Source organism: Rhinopithecus bieti, unplaced genomic scaffold (assembly GCF_001698545.2).
Source record: "Rhinopithecus bieti isolate Rb0 unplaced genomic scaffold, ASM169854v2 scaffold_6933, whole genome shotgun sequence".
Taxonomy (NCBI): domain Eukaryota; kingdom Metazoa; phylum Chordata; class Mammalia; order Primates; family Cercopithecidae; genus Rhinopithecus; species Rhinopithecus bieti.
In genome coordinates, this window is record NW_016805426.1 from 2,002,793 (window position 1) to 2,018,266 (window position 15,474).

Genomic DNA, 15,474 nt, shown 5'->3' on the forward strand with positions numbered 1-15,474 from the left:
CTGCCAAAAATAACCAAGAAATGTTGAACAAAAATAAAGAAAACGTGACTCAACTAATAGATATCAAGACTATATTATTATAAAGTAATAACAATTTGTTCAGGGCTATACAAACAGACTGAAGAGGCAGAATAACAAAGAACAGGGTTAAGAGTCACACCCACAAAGGGATGAATCCATGACAGTGGTGGCATTATAAATCAAAGAGGAAACAGCAGACCATTCAACAAACGATGCAGAGACAAGTGGAGAAATGAAAAACTTCAATTCTATCCAAGCAAGAAAAATAAGATAGTTTTCCTTCCTCATGCCAATACAAAAATCAATTTCAAGTAGGTTGCAGATCTAAACATGGAAAAGGAAAATTGCAACAGTTTTAAAGAAAACACATCAGTAGGAAGGGATTCTAAAGATATATAAACAATGCATACAGGGAAAGATGGCTGTTTGACTACATTACAATTTACGACTTCAATATGCCATTACAAAAACCATTAAAAAGCAAAGAAACAAGCCAGACTAGGTTATTATATGTGTGAAGCACACTACTGAGAAAGGATTCATGTTAGAATATATAAACTACTTCTGTGATCAAAAGAAAATGGGTTGAGGAAGAAAACCACAAATGGCCAATAAGGGGAGGATGCAGTGCTCAACCATCCTAGTGATCAGGAAGGACCACCTCGTTGAAACAAGGAGATCTGCTTCACTCCCCTCAGAGGGGCCATGCTTAACCCTGGGAACACCGCAAAACAGTGAGGGTGACACAAAATGGGAATGCTCAAACACCACGTTAGAAATGTAAACTAACACCACTATCTACGGAATTCCAGCAATTCCACATTTAGGAATATCCCCTGAAAGCACCTCTTACACTTGGGGACATTGGATGTACCTTTGAGGATCACTTGCAATAGGGAAACCTGGAAATGCCTTCCATGTTCACCAATAGAAAATGGAATTTTCAAATATTACAGTATATTCATAAAGCAGGCAAAATGAATAAACAATCTACATGCCCCAACATGGAAAAAAATCTGAAAAATGTTAATAAATAAAAAGTTACATAAAGATATGCATAGCACATTATATACGTAAATAGTCAAATAAGGTCTATTTTAATTTGACTGTAATAAAAACAATGATACTGGTAAGGCATAAACAAAGAAGCCTATGCAGTCATGTCATAAAAGCATGTAATCTTTAGGAGGGTGCTCACCTTGCAGAGGATGACGGGTGAAGGGCTGGGGTGGAAGAGAATGGGGACAGAGCTTCAATTCATTCAACCTCAACAAATACCAACCAAATGCCACCCACTATTCCAACTACTGAGGATCACTGGTGGGTGACTGACAAACATCCACGCTGCTCTGGATCTTTCATTTTAGTGGGGGAGATGAATGAAAAACAAGACAAACAAGGGAAAGAGATGCAAATGTTGGGAGTGGTGGTTTGCTATTGAGATTGAACAGGGAAGCCCAGAAAGATGACTTCAAGCAGGTAGCACTTGAGTCAAGACTGAATCAGGTTAAGGGCATCTGCGCAGAAGGAACAGCAGGTGCCACGTTAAGGAGATGAGAGTGACTAAGACAGACTGAGTAGGGAGTCGAGAGATGAGGTTGGACAGGGCAATGGAAGTCAGCACATCTGGGTGCTGTAGGCTGCTGCCACAATCTTGACTCGGACGCTGGGTGGGGTGGAAGGCGCTGGACAGTCCGAGCAGAAGGACCTGTGGTTTATGTTCTAACACGATCGATCTGACTGAAGTGTTGAGAGTCCCCTGAGTTAAACAAGGGGCCACTGCAGGAACCAGATGAGACTCACTGGTGGCCTGAGACAGGTGGTCATGAGGAAAAGCAGTGAGACTCTGAAAACGTGAACAGAAGTCCCTGATGGATGATGTATGGGGCATAAGAAACAGAGGACTTAAGGATGACTTGGCCTTCATTATATCCGTAACACTTTTATGTTTTATATTTTGTTGTTGAAAAACATGAATCAAACAAGGCATAATGTTAGCATCTGTTGAAGCAAGATGGTAGGGCCATGAGTGTCCACATGTTATTTTCTGCCCCCTTTGGTATGTCTGAAACATGAGTGACAAAACGGATTAAGCTCATCGGTCAGTGTCTGAGGTTTTTCTTTAGGAAAAGAGAATACCACTTAGGGTTTCCTGCTTTGTGTCTCAATAATAATTAAAATACACCTTTACTTCCTGAACTGTGTTGACAGTTTATGTGTCTATTAAATGGTCAGCCTAACAGAGACAAATCAAAGTTGCTAACGTAAGCCAATTAATTCAGCCTTTGCTCACACCTTTTACAGCAGAAATTTAAAGGCTGAACATTTTCTACAAAAGTTCCAGGGTGGAACTTTTCCTCCACTAATTCTACAACTAATCTTTCATGTTACACAAGAAAGGTTAATGAAATAATTTTAAAATAGCAAGTCAAGGTTGATAACCTATACACGTTTGCTTAGGTGATCCACTTGTTGATCACTTTTCATAGTGCCTATGAAACTGACTTGCTGTTTAGTGGATTTAAACTAATTGGGTAAAATTTCCAAGGTTCTAACTTTTGCTTACCAGGAAAATGTTTACTACACAGAAAGCCACACTGAAAAACTCCTATCCACTCTAGCTCTCTTGTCTCTAAGGTGTGAGGACAGATTTTTTTTTTTTTTTTTTTTAAGTAGGAACAGAGTCAAAAGAATGTAATAAAATGTCTGTGTTATTTGCATATCTCTCTCCTACACCACCAGAAGTCTTTAATTTCAACAGCTGCTTCCCAACCTCTTTTTGGAATCAAGCAACACACCATAATTGTAGGCAGCATGCCTGTTTTTAACAGTAATCTAGACAACCCAATACATTCATGGGAAACACACACACATGAAAATATCTGAAATCACTTGGCAATATGTATAATAAATCCCACATATTCTACATGTCAACCTAATAATTTAATTTAGACACAACAACCTTTTATTTTTAAAAAAGCTTCTACTTACATACATTTATAAAGTGAAGAACGGTCTCTGAAACATCTCTATAGCATGACTCTTAATCCTGGGGTTGAGATGTAAGATGTGAAACCAACCACCTCAAAAGGAAACCGTAAAACACCACTACCACAATCACCACCACCACCTCCTCCTCTAAACACTCATTCAGTTTAATTACAAAAATAAAAATATTGCACTCTCACAAGAGAGTAAGGAAGTCAATGAATGAAGCCATGATTGTCTTATAATCACACACCCTTGTAATATTATTCCCTAAAATTGTAATTCTCTGATTGCTTTGACATATTGACCATCTGAATCGTGTAAAGCCATGGTTCACTGACATGAATTAGGCTGCTGTAGGCCCCCCAAATGCTCTAGAATTACTAAGAAGGATGAACATTACAAAACATCAGCAAGACAGAACAGCAGTGAAGTGTGGATATAGTTGTGTAGAAAAAGCATTAGATTTGATATCTTCAGGCTGGGGTTTTTAACCCAACACCCCTGCACCAGGATTTGAAAAGTCATTTAACACAACTGAGCCTCAATTTCTCTAGATAGAAAATAAGTAAGGTTGATGAAATCATCTTTAGGATCCCTTTCAGTTATAAAACCCTCCATTTTAATAATATGTTTATTTTTTAATAGGTAATACATTTATTTAGATAGAAAAGAAAAAAAAGATAAAAATAGTATTGTTACACGTCATGTCTACCTTCATCCCTTATGCCACACTCCCCACCACTGTCGCCCATACCCCAAACACTAATAATTGTTCTCATTAGTTTCTTATGTAACTACAGAAATATGAGCAAACAGTAATATATACTGTTTTGCCTCTTCTCTAACATAGAAAGTGTCATATGATACCTACTGTACCACTCACAGTGTATCTCAGACAGCCTTCCACATCAGTTCATAGAGACGTCCCTCATTCTTTTCAACAATGGCATAGATTTCATTAGAAGGATCTCCAAAGTCTACTTAATCAATATCCTACTGATAAGTACTTGAATTTTTCCACTCTTTTGCTATTACAAATAATGCTGCAAAAAAAACACAAACTTTTATGCAGATGATCTCTACATTATAATTTAAGGAGAAATTTCCATAAGTGGAATTACTGAGTCAGTGGGAAGATAAAGGTTTAGCAAAATCTGCCAAACTGCCTTCCACACAGTTTGCACCCTTCCTGCACTCTCAACGGCAATGTCTAAGAATCTTTATTCCTCCACCGTCTCACTAAGCTGAGGTTCTCCTGTTCCTTCTCCTTTGGATTTCTATCTCATCTGATAAGCACATACCACATCAATAGGATTTCTCTTTATTTGTGTTTATCTTATTATGATAAGTTTGCCCAAGAGTCACTGAGCTTCTTGTATTGTGTCCTCTTCTGAGTTTATTCCTTGTCCACATTCCTGTAAGTTGCTAGTCTTTTTCTTATTGGTTTATAAGTAAAAATTCTACTGTTTCAAGAAAACATTCCTGAACTAATGATATTTACCACATTCTTGAATGACATGGTTTGGCTGTGTCCGCAACCAAATCTCATCTTGAATTGTAACTCCCACAATTCCCACATGTCATGGGAGGAAACTGGTGGGAAGTAATTGAATCATGGGGGCAGGTCTTTCCTGTGCTGTTCTCTTAATAGTGAATAAGTCTCACAAGATCTGATGGTTTTAAAACCAGGCGTTTCCCTGTACAAGCTCTCTCTTTGCATGCTGCCATCCATGTAAGACGTGACTTGCTCCTCATTGCCTTCCACGATTAGGAGGTTAACCCAGCCATGTGGAACTGTAAGTCCATTAAACCCCTTCTCCTGCATAAATTACCCAGTCTTAGGTATTTCTTTATCAGCAGCATGAAAACAGACTAGTACACTGAACTAATGATATTTACCACTTCCTGAATGCTTAAATGGTTTAAAAAGAATTACAGTTTCTTATTGGAAGGTACCAGCCACCATTACTCAATATTCTACTGAATTCTACTGATGTGCAGTATGTATTTGTACATAATATCCATGAAGAAATTTTTTTTGAAAAGAAAATTTTGAGTTTTGAAAAGAAAATTTCACTTTCAACAAGAGAAAGGAATGGTTTGGAAGAATGCATGAAGATAATGTCACCTCACCAAATAACACAAATATTTGGATAAAAGAAAAGAAATGATCATCACAACTAAATATTAGGTATAAAAGCTTAAAATATAAAATATTTAATTTTATATCTTTGTACAGTCCTTTCATTGAATGTTTAACAGTTCAGTTACATTAATGTAAAACAATTTTCTTAATATCATAAAATTCAAGTATCCAAATAGGCACACCCATTTTCCTGGTGAACTTCTAAGCTATGTCAATGATCTTTTTATGTAATTCATAGAAAATGTATTTTAAAATTCTGAAAACATTGACAACTATGAAACCTCTGCCATAATAGAGTGATCAAGCAGCCAAAATGCTAATATAAATACTTTTCCTTTTTTTCACTCGAGGAAGTAGCCAACCATTTTTTCAAAATTCTTAAACATAATAGATCCTAATAGTATCGAGGAATGAGCAAAGTCTAACCAAGTAGCATTTACATATCTAGAAAAAATTTTCCTTCAATGACACAGGACCCATTCCCCACACATGCTTCCATGAGAAAAGTTCAAAAGAAGCAAAGGAAGATGGCCCACAGGGTGTTCAGACTCTACAGGACCTACTAATTCCACAGCAGGGAAGGCCTTCCCACCTACTACCAATAGGTCGTTGATAAATATGACTCCTGCAAGGCCGTATTAAAGCGATGAGAATCCTCCGACTTTTATCATTTTAACTCTGCTGGCCCCTGGAGACTCCCACAGGTGTCTCCACTGGACAGTCTTGAAAACTGAAGCAGTGATGTGGCTCAGGGTGCAAAGCCAGTTCATACCAACAGAGAAACAAACACCGACGCCTCCTGGAGTCCTCACCGCTACCAGGGGACACAGTCCCAAGCTCTGCCCAGAGACCTACGATCCAAGTGACCCTGGGCAAGTTACATAAACTCTCTGGGACTTAGATTCTTCATAGTTCACTTTGAGGAGTGAATGAATTAGGCATTAAAAACAGTGACTGGTAAGCTGTGTTCTGTGTAAGTTTACTATATACCATTAGGCCGAACTCCACAACTGCACAACTTTAACCCAAAGAGTCAACAGCAGAAATGGAAATATTCAAAAGCATCTCCTCCGTAGGGACAGATATGGGGAAAATGAAGATGAAAGCCCAGCAGAGTACAGTCATAGGAAAGGTAAGCAGGCAGGCACCACTAAATGATGCAAACAGAGGGGCGAGGCCACCAGGTAAGATGGGACTTAACCTGTGGGAACTGCATGATTCTCCCAGTAGGGTTAATGTCCCAAGCAATCCAATCCCTAGAGATCTGGAAAGGTTAGTACAAAACCCCTTATTATTTAAGGTTATCTGTTAAAATCCTCCTCAATAAGTTTACTTTTCTTATCTTTTTCCAATTTTCTTCTTCTTACGATACTTTTATTATTCTTCTCTTAGTCTCAACTCTCATCTTACTACTTTCTTCCTGAATAAACCTTAGGCCTATAAAAGGGACAACAAACCACACTGGTAAACTCTAAGAGTGGTACTCACTAACAATGTGGTTCTTGAATCCCAACTTAAAATTATTTTAATGCATCCTGGCTCCCAGTGTAATTATTTTAAAGTATCATACCGTTTAATTGTTGGATATCTGAAAGCAAATTGACTCTGGAGAAAGCTTAGCTTACTGGAAATAAAAACTCCAAAGAAATGTTTCACCAACACTGTTACATTTGTAAAGCCACTTCTCAGACACTTTTAAGTCTTTGAGCTCGATCACTTAGCAACGCTGTATCCTCTATGCCTACACAACAGCAGCACGTCTGCCAATAATGCTGTAACGGATGGGGAAACTCCTGTGGGTAGAAGTGAGAAGCCCAAGGCCGCTCGCCTCGCCCGGGGATGGAGCTGTAACTGACATCTATGTCAAGCTGATGAAGAACGCCCTATTTCTACTACATCTAAACCCTTTACACAACCAGCCTCCCCAGATTAATGCAAGTGTTACTTAATGACAATAAGACACCCTCCTGAATCGCCAGACCCTGCACACCTTCACAGAATACAAACCTTTGGGAGGAGTGAGGCTGACTCCATTTTTAAGGCACCATTGTACTGGCAAAATCCCCAAAGAATCTGCATGGCACAGCACTGAGAGTTTACTTGGTTCAGGTCTTAGGTCATCAATAGTCACTTGAAAAAAATGATTGTTAAAAACCTAAAAGAAAAAAAAAAGGCGGGGAGCCAAAGGTTAATTCTTTAGAGTTACACATAATGCAAGCATAAAATAGCGGCAGAGCTTCCAAAGGCAATTAAATATAGTTCATCAAGATGATCTGAATACAAACTGGCATTTTCAATGTCTATTACTAAATTAATTCAGCTGATAAAAAGTTAGAATTGACCGCTGTGGTCCTATTAATGGAAAGATAAATAACTAGGTGATATGGAAGACTGAGAATGAACAAAATCGAAGACTTGGAGAAGTAAACCAATGGCCGTAGCTTGAAGAAAAATGAACGCAGGAAGTCAGACAGACAAACCCCAGCTTCGATGACAGCCAAGACAGGAACTGAAAAGTGAAACCATCTCTCAGTGTCCACAGCCAGCACCAAACTCTTTACACCAGATCATTCAACAATCTCCAAGATCCGGCTTGGAGCTTTCTAGCCTCATCCTGCACCACGTCCCTCAGAACACCCCACCCTCCAGCCCAAGAGGAAATCATTCACCCTAAGCCTCACCAACTACGACACCTGCAATGCCATGTTTAAGCTATCAAAACACAGTGCATTTTCAAGGTGCATCTCGTACTTCAGTGCTGCTGATCTGGGTGGAATAAACCGCCCTCACTCTGTGCTCCTAAAATTTCAGACTTCAACTTCTGTATTGAAAACTCTTACTCCTTTCTAGACTGATAACACATCGGTCTTCCAATGCCATAGCGCATAAGTTATTAGAGGAGAGTGATGTCTTTTTGTTAACACAAGTATTCCCAAATGCATATAAAGTGCTTTGTACATAGGAACTGGATACATGTCCACTGAATATAAGAAGAAATATCAATGAAGAAATGAGAGCAAGACATGCCGATAAACAACGCAGAGGGTAAAAATCAGATGGACCATCCCTGAAAAGCAAGATGGATTTAAATAATTTAGCATCTAAAACAGGCCAGAAAAAAAGATCCCTTTCCCAATTCAACAGACATAACCCAGGTTTGTCTGGGTTTCCTTAGGAAACCCTGAGAGTTTTACGAAGCTATGATTCCTGGCTCCTTCATTTTTTTTCTGGAAGCAATTTAGTTCAAAGCAAAGCAGGAGAGGAAACTCACTTCTGTTCTTCTCTGGGCTAATTTTGGTAAATAGTTTACTGAAGGTTTGCCTGTGAAAGTCAACTTCAAGCAACAAAGGATCAGACGGGGCCTTCCCAGTGAGGTCATCTCCGAGAACCCTGTTGAGAATCTCATCCTCCCTCCACCTGAAAGGATTATGGAAATCCTTTGACTTCTATCATTTTCACTCCTCTGGGCACCTGGACTCCCCTGGACAGTCTTGAAAACTGATGCATGGCCATCTGGCTCAGGGTGCAAAGCCAAGTGCGTACCAACAGGGAAACTAACACCAAGACCTCCTGGACTCCTCACTGCTATTGGTGGGCACAGTCCCAGGAACCCAATATCCCTGCCCTGGTGTATCTTTCTTCTTAGCATTTAATATGTAACATACTAGATTTATTTACTTATTGATTCTGTTTATAGTCTGTCACCCCCCATTAAAATATAAGCTCCACAATGGGAACACTGTCCAGAATGGAGCCTATGAATACTCAATAAATATCTGTTAAATTACTGTTATTTAGTCTGTCTCGCATACATACACATACTCACACACACACGTATATAAAGAGCATGTGATTTTGGTGGAGCTGCGGTACCCTATAAAGAAGGAATTTCCACAACCGTTAAAATGCATGTTCACTTGGGAACACTTCAAAGGAAAAGCTTAGTACGTTTCAGCAAATCCATCAGGGCTTATGTTCCTAAATGGTCCAAAGCAGTGTTTTGTGCTCTACCCAGTCCAGAACCCACAGGACTCAGAACTAACGCCCAGAGCAGTTAACTGACTTGCCCAAGACTGCACAGCTAAGAGATGGCAGACACAGAAACAGAACCCAAGGCTTCTCATGTCAGTATCCTTTCCTCTAATCAATATGATGCACTTCGCTTACACAGATGACATCATCACCATCTGCCAGTATTTAAACACCAAGAACACACCCTGGCTGCACTGCTGGAAGTTCATCATTTAATACTGGATCCACCACACACTGTCTGCATCCTTGTCTGTTTGTTGTAACATTTTTTACATATTTCTTCAACAGTTATGCCACCAAGAAAAGGCCCAAGGTGGGAAAAAAAGAAAATTTTCATTGTGATGAGTAATGACAGCACAGTGTGTTCTATTTTCAAACATAATACTCCAAGGTACTTTCCCCATACTTACAAAAATATATTTAATTGTAAATATCTTCTACGCTAGCAGTATTCTGATACCTCATTACAAGAAGATGAGTCTTGAACCTGGGGAGGTGCCTACCGAGGTTCTAAAAGACAGACTCACACATCCCAGTCCATGCATTATACAATACATGGTCAATAAAAGAAGGAAGGCTGTACACGGAACAGCATGACTTATTTTATCTTTGCTACAAAGGCTAAGAAAAAACAAAATAAAAAGGGAAACACAGTTTAGAAATCAGTAAAAATACTTCTTCCCTCCCCTCAATAAGATCTATTTAGAGAAAATTATTTACTGTTAAAAGCCAACTATCACTGGAAGTCTATCCAACTAGAAAAAGATATTTGGGCTGAAATTAATTTTGATTAGTAGACACATTCTAACATTACATATTACAGCTATTTAAAGGCATAAGAATTATTTAAAGGAATAAGAATGTGAGAGAGGCTGGGTGCAGTGGCTCACGCCTATAATCCCAGTACTTTGGGAGGCTGAGGCGGGCGGATCACAAGGTCAGGAGTTCGAGACCAGCCTGGCCAAGATGATGAAACCCCATCTCTACTAAAAACACAAAAATTAGCCAGGCACGGTGGCAGGCGCCTTTAATCCCAGCTACTTGGGAGGCTGAGGCAGGAGAATTGCTTGAACCCAGGAGGCAGAGGTTGTAAGTGAGCCGAGATCATGTCATTGAACTCTAGCCTGGGCAACGGAGCAAGGCTCCATCTCAAAAAAAAAAAGAATGTAAGAGGCTACCGCTGACAGTCTATGCACATCAACTCTGTTGAGTTTAATTGATAAATACCAGGTGAAGTGACTCTGCAGCATGATACATCTGCAAACAGATGGGCAGCTGGCATGACTGCAGCACCCACTAACGGAACAAAGGAGAATTCTGGCTAGGATTCAACAGGGTACCATTTGTCCATTTTGGAAAAATATCCGACTACCGGCAGGATACACGGTAAAGAACCCCAAAGGCCATTTCAAATTAAAAGGTTTTTAACGGATGCTGGATAATCAGGAGTACATGACTTTCAACCTCCAGATTATAAAGCAAAAGCCAATATATTTTTCTTTAAATAAATAACCTTAAATATTTAAAGTTTTTCTGATTTTGTTTGTTTGTTTGTTTTGAGATGGAGTCTCACTCTGTCGCCCAGGCTGGAGGGTAGTGGCAAGATCTCAGCTCACTATAACCTCCGTTTCCCAGGTTCAAGCAATTCTCCTGCCTCAGCCTCCCAAGAAGCTGGGGTTACAGGCATGCGCCACCACACCTGGCTAAATTTTGTATTTTTAGCAGAGACGGGGTTTCACCCTGTTGGCCAGGCTGGTCTTAAACTCCTGACCTCAGGTGATCACCCTACCTCAGCCTCCCGAAGTGCCAGAATCACAGGCGTGAGCCACCGTGCCCAGCTCCTAAAGTTATCCTTGAAATAAGCTACTTTCATGGTTATAAAAACAATTTATGTTCACTAAAGAAAAAACGTTTACAAGAAAAAATGTTTAGAAAGCATTTCATTTTTATAACCAATTTCCATATTCTGTAATACAGTATCGCTACTAAATTTCTCAAGTGTTACCAAATCATACATTTTTAAAAACTCATGACTCACAAAACAAATACTAATCACTGCATGAAAAGTGATTTTCCTTAAAGAAAATCCCATTTCCTTAAGAAAAAGGAATTAAAACAGATTTAAATCTGTAATTAAATTATCCTACTGAAGTACACAAAAGACCATTCACCAAAACACACATCGGCCAAGAACGCTTAAGTTTCTCACATTATTTCTAAGAGAATATTTAAGGTAGAAACAAGCATTTTGATTTTACCAGAGGTTTTGTCATTAAAACTTCTTTAATGGGGAATGGATATTATACTTTTTAAAAAACGTTTTACTGTTTGTAGAGACAGGGTCTCCCTATGTTACCCAGGCTGGTTTTGAACTCCTGAGCTCAAGTGATCCTTCCACCTTGGCCTTCCAAAGTGCTGGGATTATGGATGTGAGCCACCATGACCCGCTGGGATATTACAATCTTCAAAGACTAACAGATCATTATAAAAATGCCTTTATGTTAAAAGGTAATTTTATTCTGAATCTGTAGATCTTAGAAGCATGAGTTTTTCTTTAGTCAATGAGGGCACATGAGAAAAATAACACAGAAATGCTGAGACATGAGAGGTGACAATTTGCTTTGCACCATTTTCATGTATTTTCCAAGTATAAACAGATCATATTTACTACTACCCGTGCAGGAAGAACAAATTACCCTTGTAATGATTACAACGTGCAACTCGTCAGTGGACAACTAGCAGAAGACAAGGAAAATTCACCAGAGTCACTCTGTGCCACCAGTAATAAAAACAGCTTAAAACAGCGCTGGACTGGAGGGGCGGCAACCTTCCTTAGCTTCGTCTGGCATTGCTGATAGCCTTGCACAAATATATTTCATCTGGTCGTCTTTGAGTTGAAAGATTTAATTTGATCCACTCTAGGAGTTGGGTCGAAGAACGAGGGAGGAAAACCCACCTTAGTCACTGACGCAGGAGAGATGTAAAAGGGCTCGCTCATATTCACTGTCTCAAGCTTCATCCCAACTGTGAAGAAATGGCTTCGCAAATCTGCGTGATCCTGCAGGGAGAAAGATGAAAATACTGAAAGCCACGGTACTGTGAGTGACCTCAGCCACGGTCCGGATGCGCTCCCATTTTATTGGGCAACCGAAATCTGATGGAAACAATTAACCCTCCCCGTTTAGAATTTCTAATTATTGCCAGATACCGCGGATTTAATTATTTTCTGCAGGCTAAATTGCTTTTCCAAGGGAGAGGCAACAAGGCTTCGTGGGCATGCTTAAATTTACCCTAAGCAAAAATTCACATTACACTGCTTTGCTCGTCCTCGGTGCTATCAACTGAAGCACAGCAGAGTAAGGGAGGCAATCCGTCATCCTACCACAGCAGGGTGTCTTCAGAAAACGAGGCCTCTCACTACTGGAGTCACATCTCAGAGCTTCAGTCAGCACCCTGTACCCACAGTCTGCCCCCACCTCCTGTGTCTAAGAGCACACTGCTTACCAGTTACTGGGAGTAAGCTGGCACACAGCTTATACAGGTAGGGGTAGTCAAGATCCCATGATCTTTGAGATGCCTGGAGGTAAGAATCCAAACCTGCCCCATGGATGATTAGAACCTGACTCCTACTCAATAAAGGGGAGGAGCAACACTCCTTTCCTAATAGGGGTCTGGCAGTTTTATAACCCGCTCACAGCAACCTTATGTGAGAGAGATGGGGCTTTCCTGCCTCCTAATACACAGCTACACAGCAATAGAGGAAGTTGGCTGGACTCCGGACACCAGAATTTATCTTGCGGAGATGGAGGTCACCTCATAACTCACGGTCTGGATAAACAGCATGGATAAATAAATGTATTTGCAGTCTGTCCCTGAGGAAATAATAGCTGCAAATAAATCCTGCGACTTCCAAATACATCAATTGGGTGTGAAGCACGAAAATATCTGGGGACCTGTTACTTTCTTTGACCTGCGAATCGAAAGTGGGTTTTTAATTACTCCAACCACACCACTCTATATCCAACTCTGAGGACCGCACAGAACCCAGACGGACAGTGCCTGTTTCCCCAAAACCCCCAAAAGCTGGCCAGTACCATCAGAGTCCGACAGGAGATCAGACTAGAAGAACTGCTTATAAAACCCTCAACCGGTGCACTGAGTTGCCAAGGTAACCGAATGTAAACGCCTATAGAACCACATGGACCCTTTCATTTTTCATGTCCCCAGGGCAGTCTGCAAAGGTCTCTGTATTGGGCGATGCATGATGAATGCTGGGGCCATGTCCAAAGAGGACATTAATCAGAACAAGACAGGATGCGGTCAAATACGACAAAACCCAATCAAAGGAACTGGCCACTCTAAACATTTAGGAATTCCTTAATAACTCACGATCCACACTTTATAAAAATCATATGCATAAGGAAAAGCACAAGGAAATAGGTGCGGTTGATGATCTGCATTGTTTATGTTGCAAACAAAGCATTTAATTTATTTATTTTTAGCTTTTATTTTAGATACAGGGTACATACACAGGTTTGTTACATGGGCATACTATACTCAGGTAGTGAACATAGTACCCAATGGGTAATTTTTTGACCCATGACTCATTTCCCCCCTCCCCTCTAGTAGTCTCCAGTGACTATTGGTACCATGTTTACGTCCGTGTGTGCTCAACGTTCAGCTCACACTTCTAAATGAGAACATGCAGTATTTGGCTTTCTGTTCCTGCATTAGTTTGCTAAGAATAACGGCCTTCGGCTCCATCCATGTTGCTACAAAGAACATACTTGCATTCTTTTTTATGGCTGTGTAATATTCCGTAAGTATATATATACCACATTTTCTTTATCCAGTCCATCACTGATGGGCACTTAGGCTGCTTCCATGCCTTTGCTATTGTGAATAGTGCTGCAATGAACGTGTGAGTGCATGTGTCTTTTTGATAGAATGACCTGTTTTCCTTTGGGTATACAGCCACCAATGAGATTGCTGGGTCGAATGGTAGCTGTTTTAAGTCAGTAAATCTCAAAACTGCTTTCACAGTGAGTGAACTAATTTATATTCCCACCAGCAGTGGGTAAGTGTTCCCTATTCTCCACAGCCTCATCAGCATCTGTTGTTTGTTTGACTTTTTAATAACAGCCATTCTTACTGGTGTGAGATGGTATCTCCTTGTGGTTTTGATTTCAAAACATTTACTTTTAAAGGTGGCTGGGGGAAGGCAAATCAGGAAAGAGAAGGAATCGAAGGCTACTGTACAGAGAGTGAATGCGGGTTAACACACAGCAGCCGTCATGCCCAGGCAGGGTCAGAAGCCACAGGCAAGGAGACATCACAAGTAAACCAACATTGACTCGCTGACATCCGAATTCAAAGTTAATTTGAATGTTTCTAGCCCGAAGAAAAGACAAATATTTAAGGTGATAGGTATCTCAATTACACTGATTTGATCTTTACAAATTATATGAATGTATTAATCATATGTACCCCAAAGTATGTACATCTATTACATATCAATCAAAAAATTTAAACATTAAAAAAAAGGATTAAAAGTGGGCTGGCTGCAGTAGCTCCCGCCTGTAATCCCAGCACTTTGGGAGGCTGAGGCGGTCGGATCATGAGGTCAGGAGTTCGAGACCAGCCTGGCCAACATGGTGAAACCCTGTCTCTACTAAAAATACGAAAAAGAGCTGAATGTGGTGGCAGAAACCTGTAATCCCAGCTACCCAGGAGGCTGAGGCAGGAGAATCATTTGAGCCTGGAGGCACAGGTTACAATGAGCCGAGATCACACCACTGCACTCCAGCCTGGGTGACAGGGCGAGACTTCATCTCAAAAAGTGATTGTTCCTGTCAGATACCCATGTCCCCAGTACCCATCAGCGAGAAGTGAGTCCCGATCATGGCTTCTGCAGGTAACTATCCTTCCCCATTTAAGTACAAAACCCTTTCATCTTTGGAAAAGGGGTATTATAGAATTACGATATAATAAAACATGGCCTGAATGTACTCAGCAAGTCTAAGCAGTCATTATTACGCTGTTTGACCATCGGAGGTGCCCTCAGTCACTCCCGGGACATTCATAACTATAAGTAATGGTTAACAGATGAATGTCAGTGTTTCTCAGGAGACTCCTTCTCTGTGTAGGACCCCCTTCTTCCTGCAGCCTGCCCCTCACCAGCCACAGCCACAGGGCGAGGCATTCCTGAGGTCTGGTGCACGGCAGCAGGCTTGGGTCTTCTCCCTGGCTGCCTCTATCACCATGGCTCTACTCAGAGCCTCCGC

At 40.5% G+C, this 15,474-nt stretch overlaps 1 protein-coding gene across 2 annotated transcripts in view; it reads right to left on the bottom strand.

Annotated features, from left to right (window-relative positions):
* The window catches only part of SFMBT2 (Scm like with four mbt domains 2), a 258,910-nt gene that overhangs the window by 82,867 nt on the left and 160,569 nt on the right, over positions 1–15,474 (bottom strand). For both annotated transcript variants that reach the window (XM_017872485.1, XM_017872486.1), the window contains 2 exons: positions 12,147–12,248; positions 7,166–7,313 (listed from right to left, as the gene is read on the bottom strand). In XM_017872485.1, the coding sequence (XP_017727974.1) occupies positions 7,166–7,313; positions 12,147–12,248 (250 nt within the window). The remainder of the gene's footprint in view (positions 1–7,165; positions 7,314–12,146; positions 12,249–15,474) is intronic.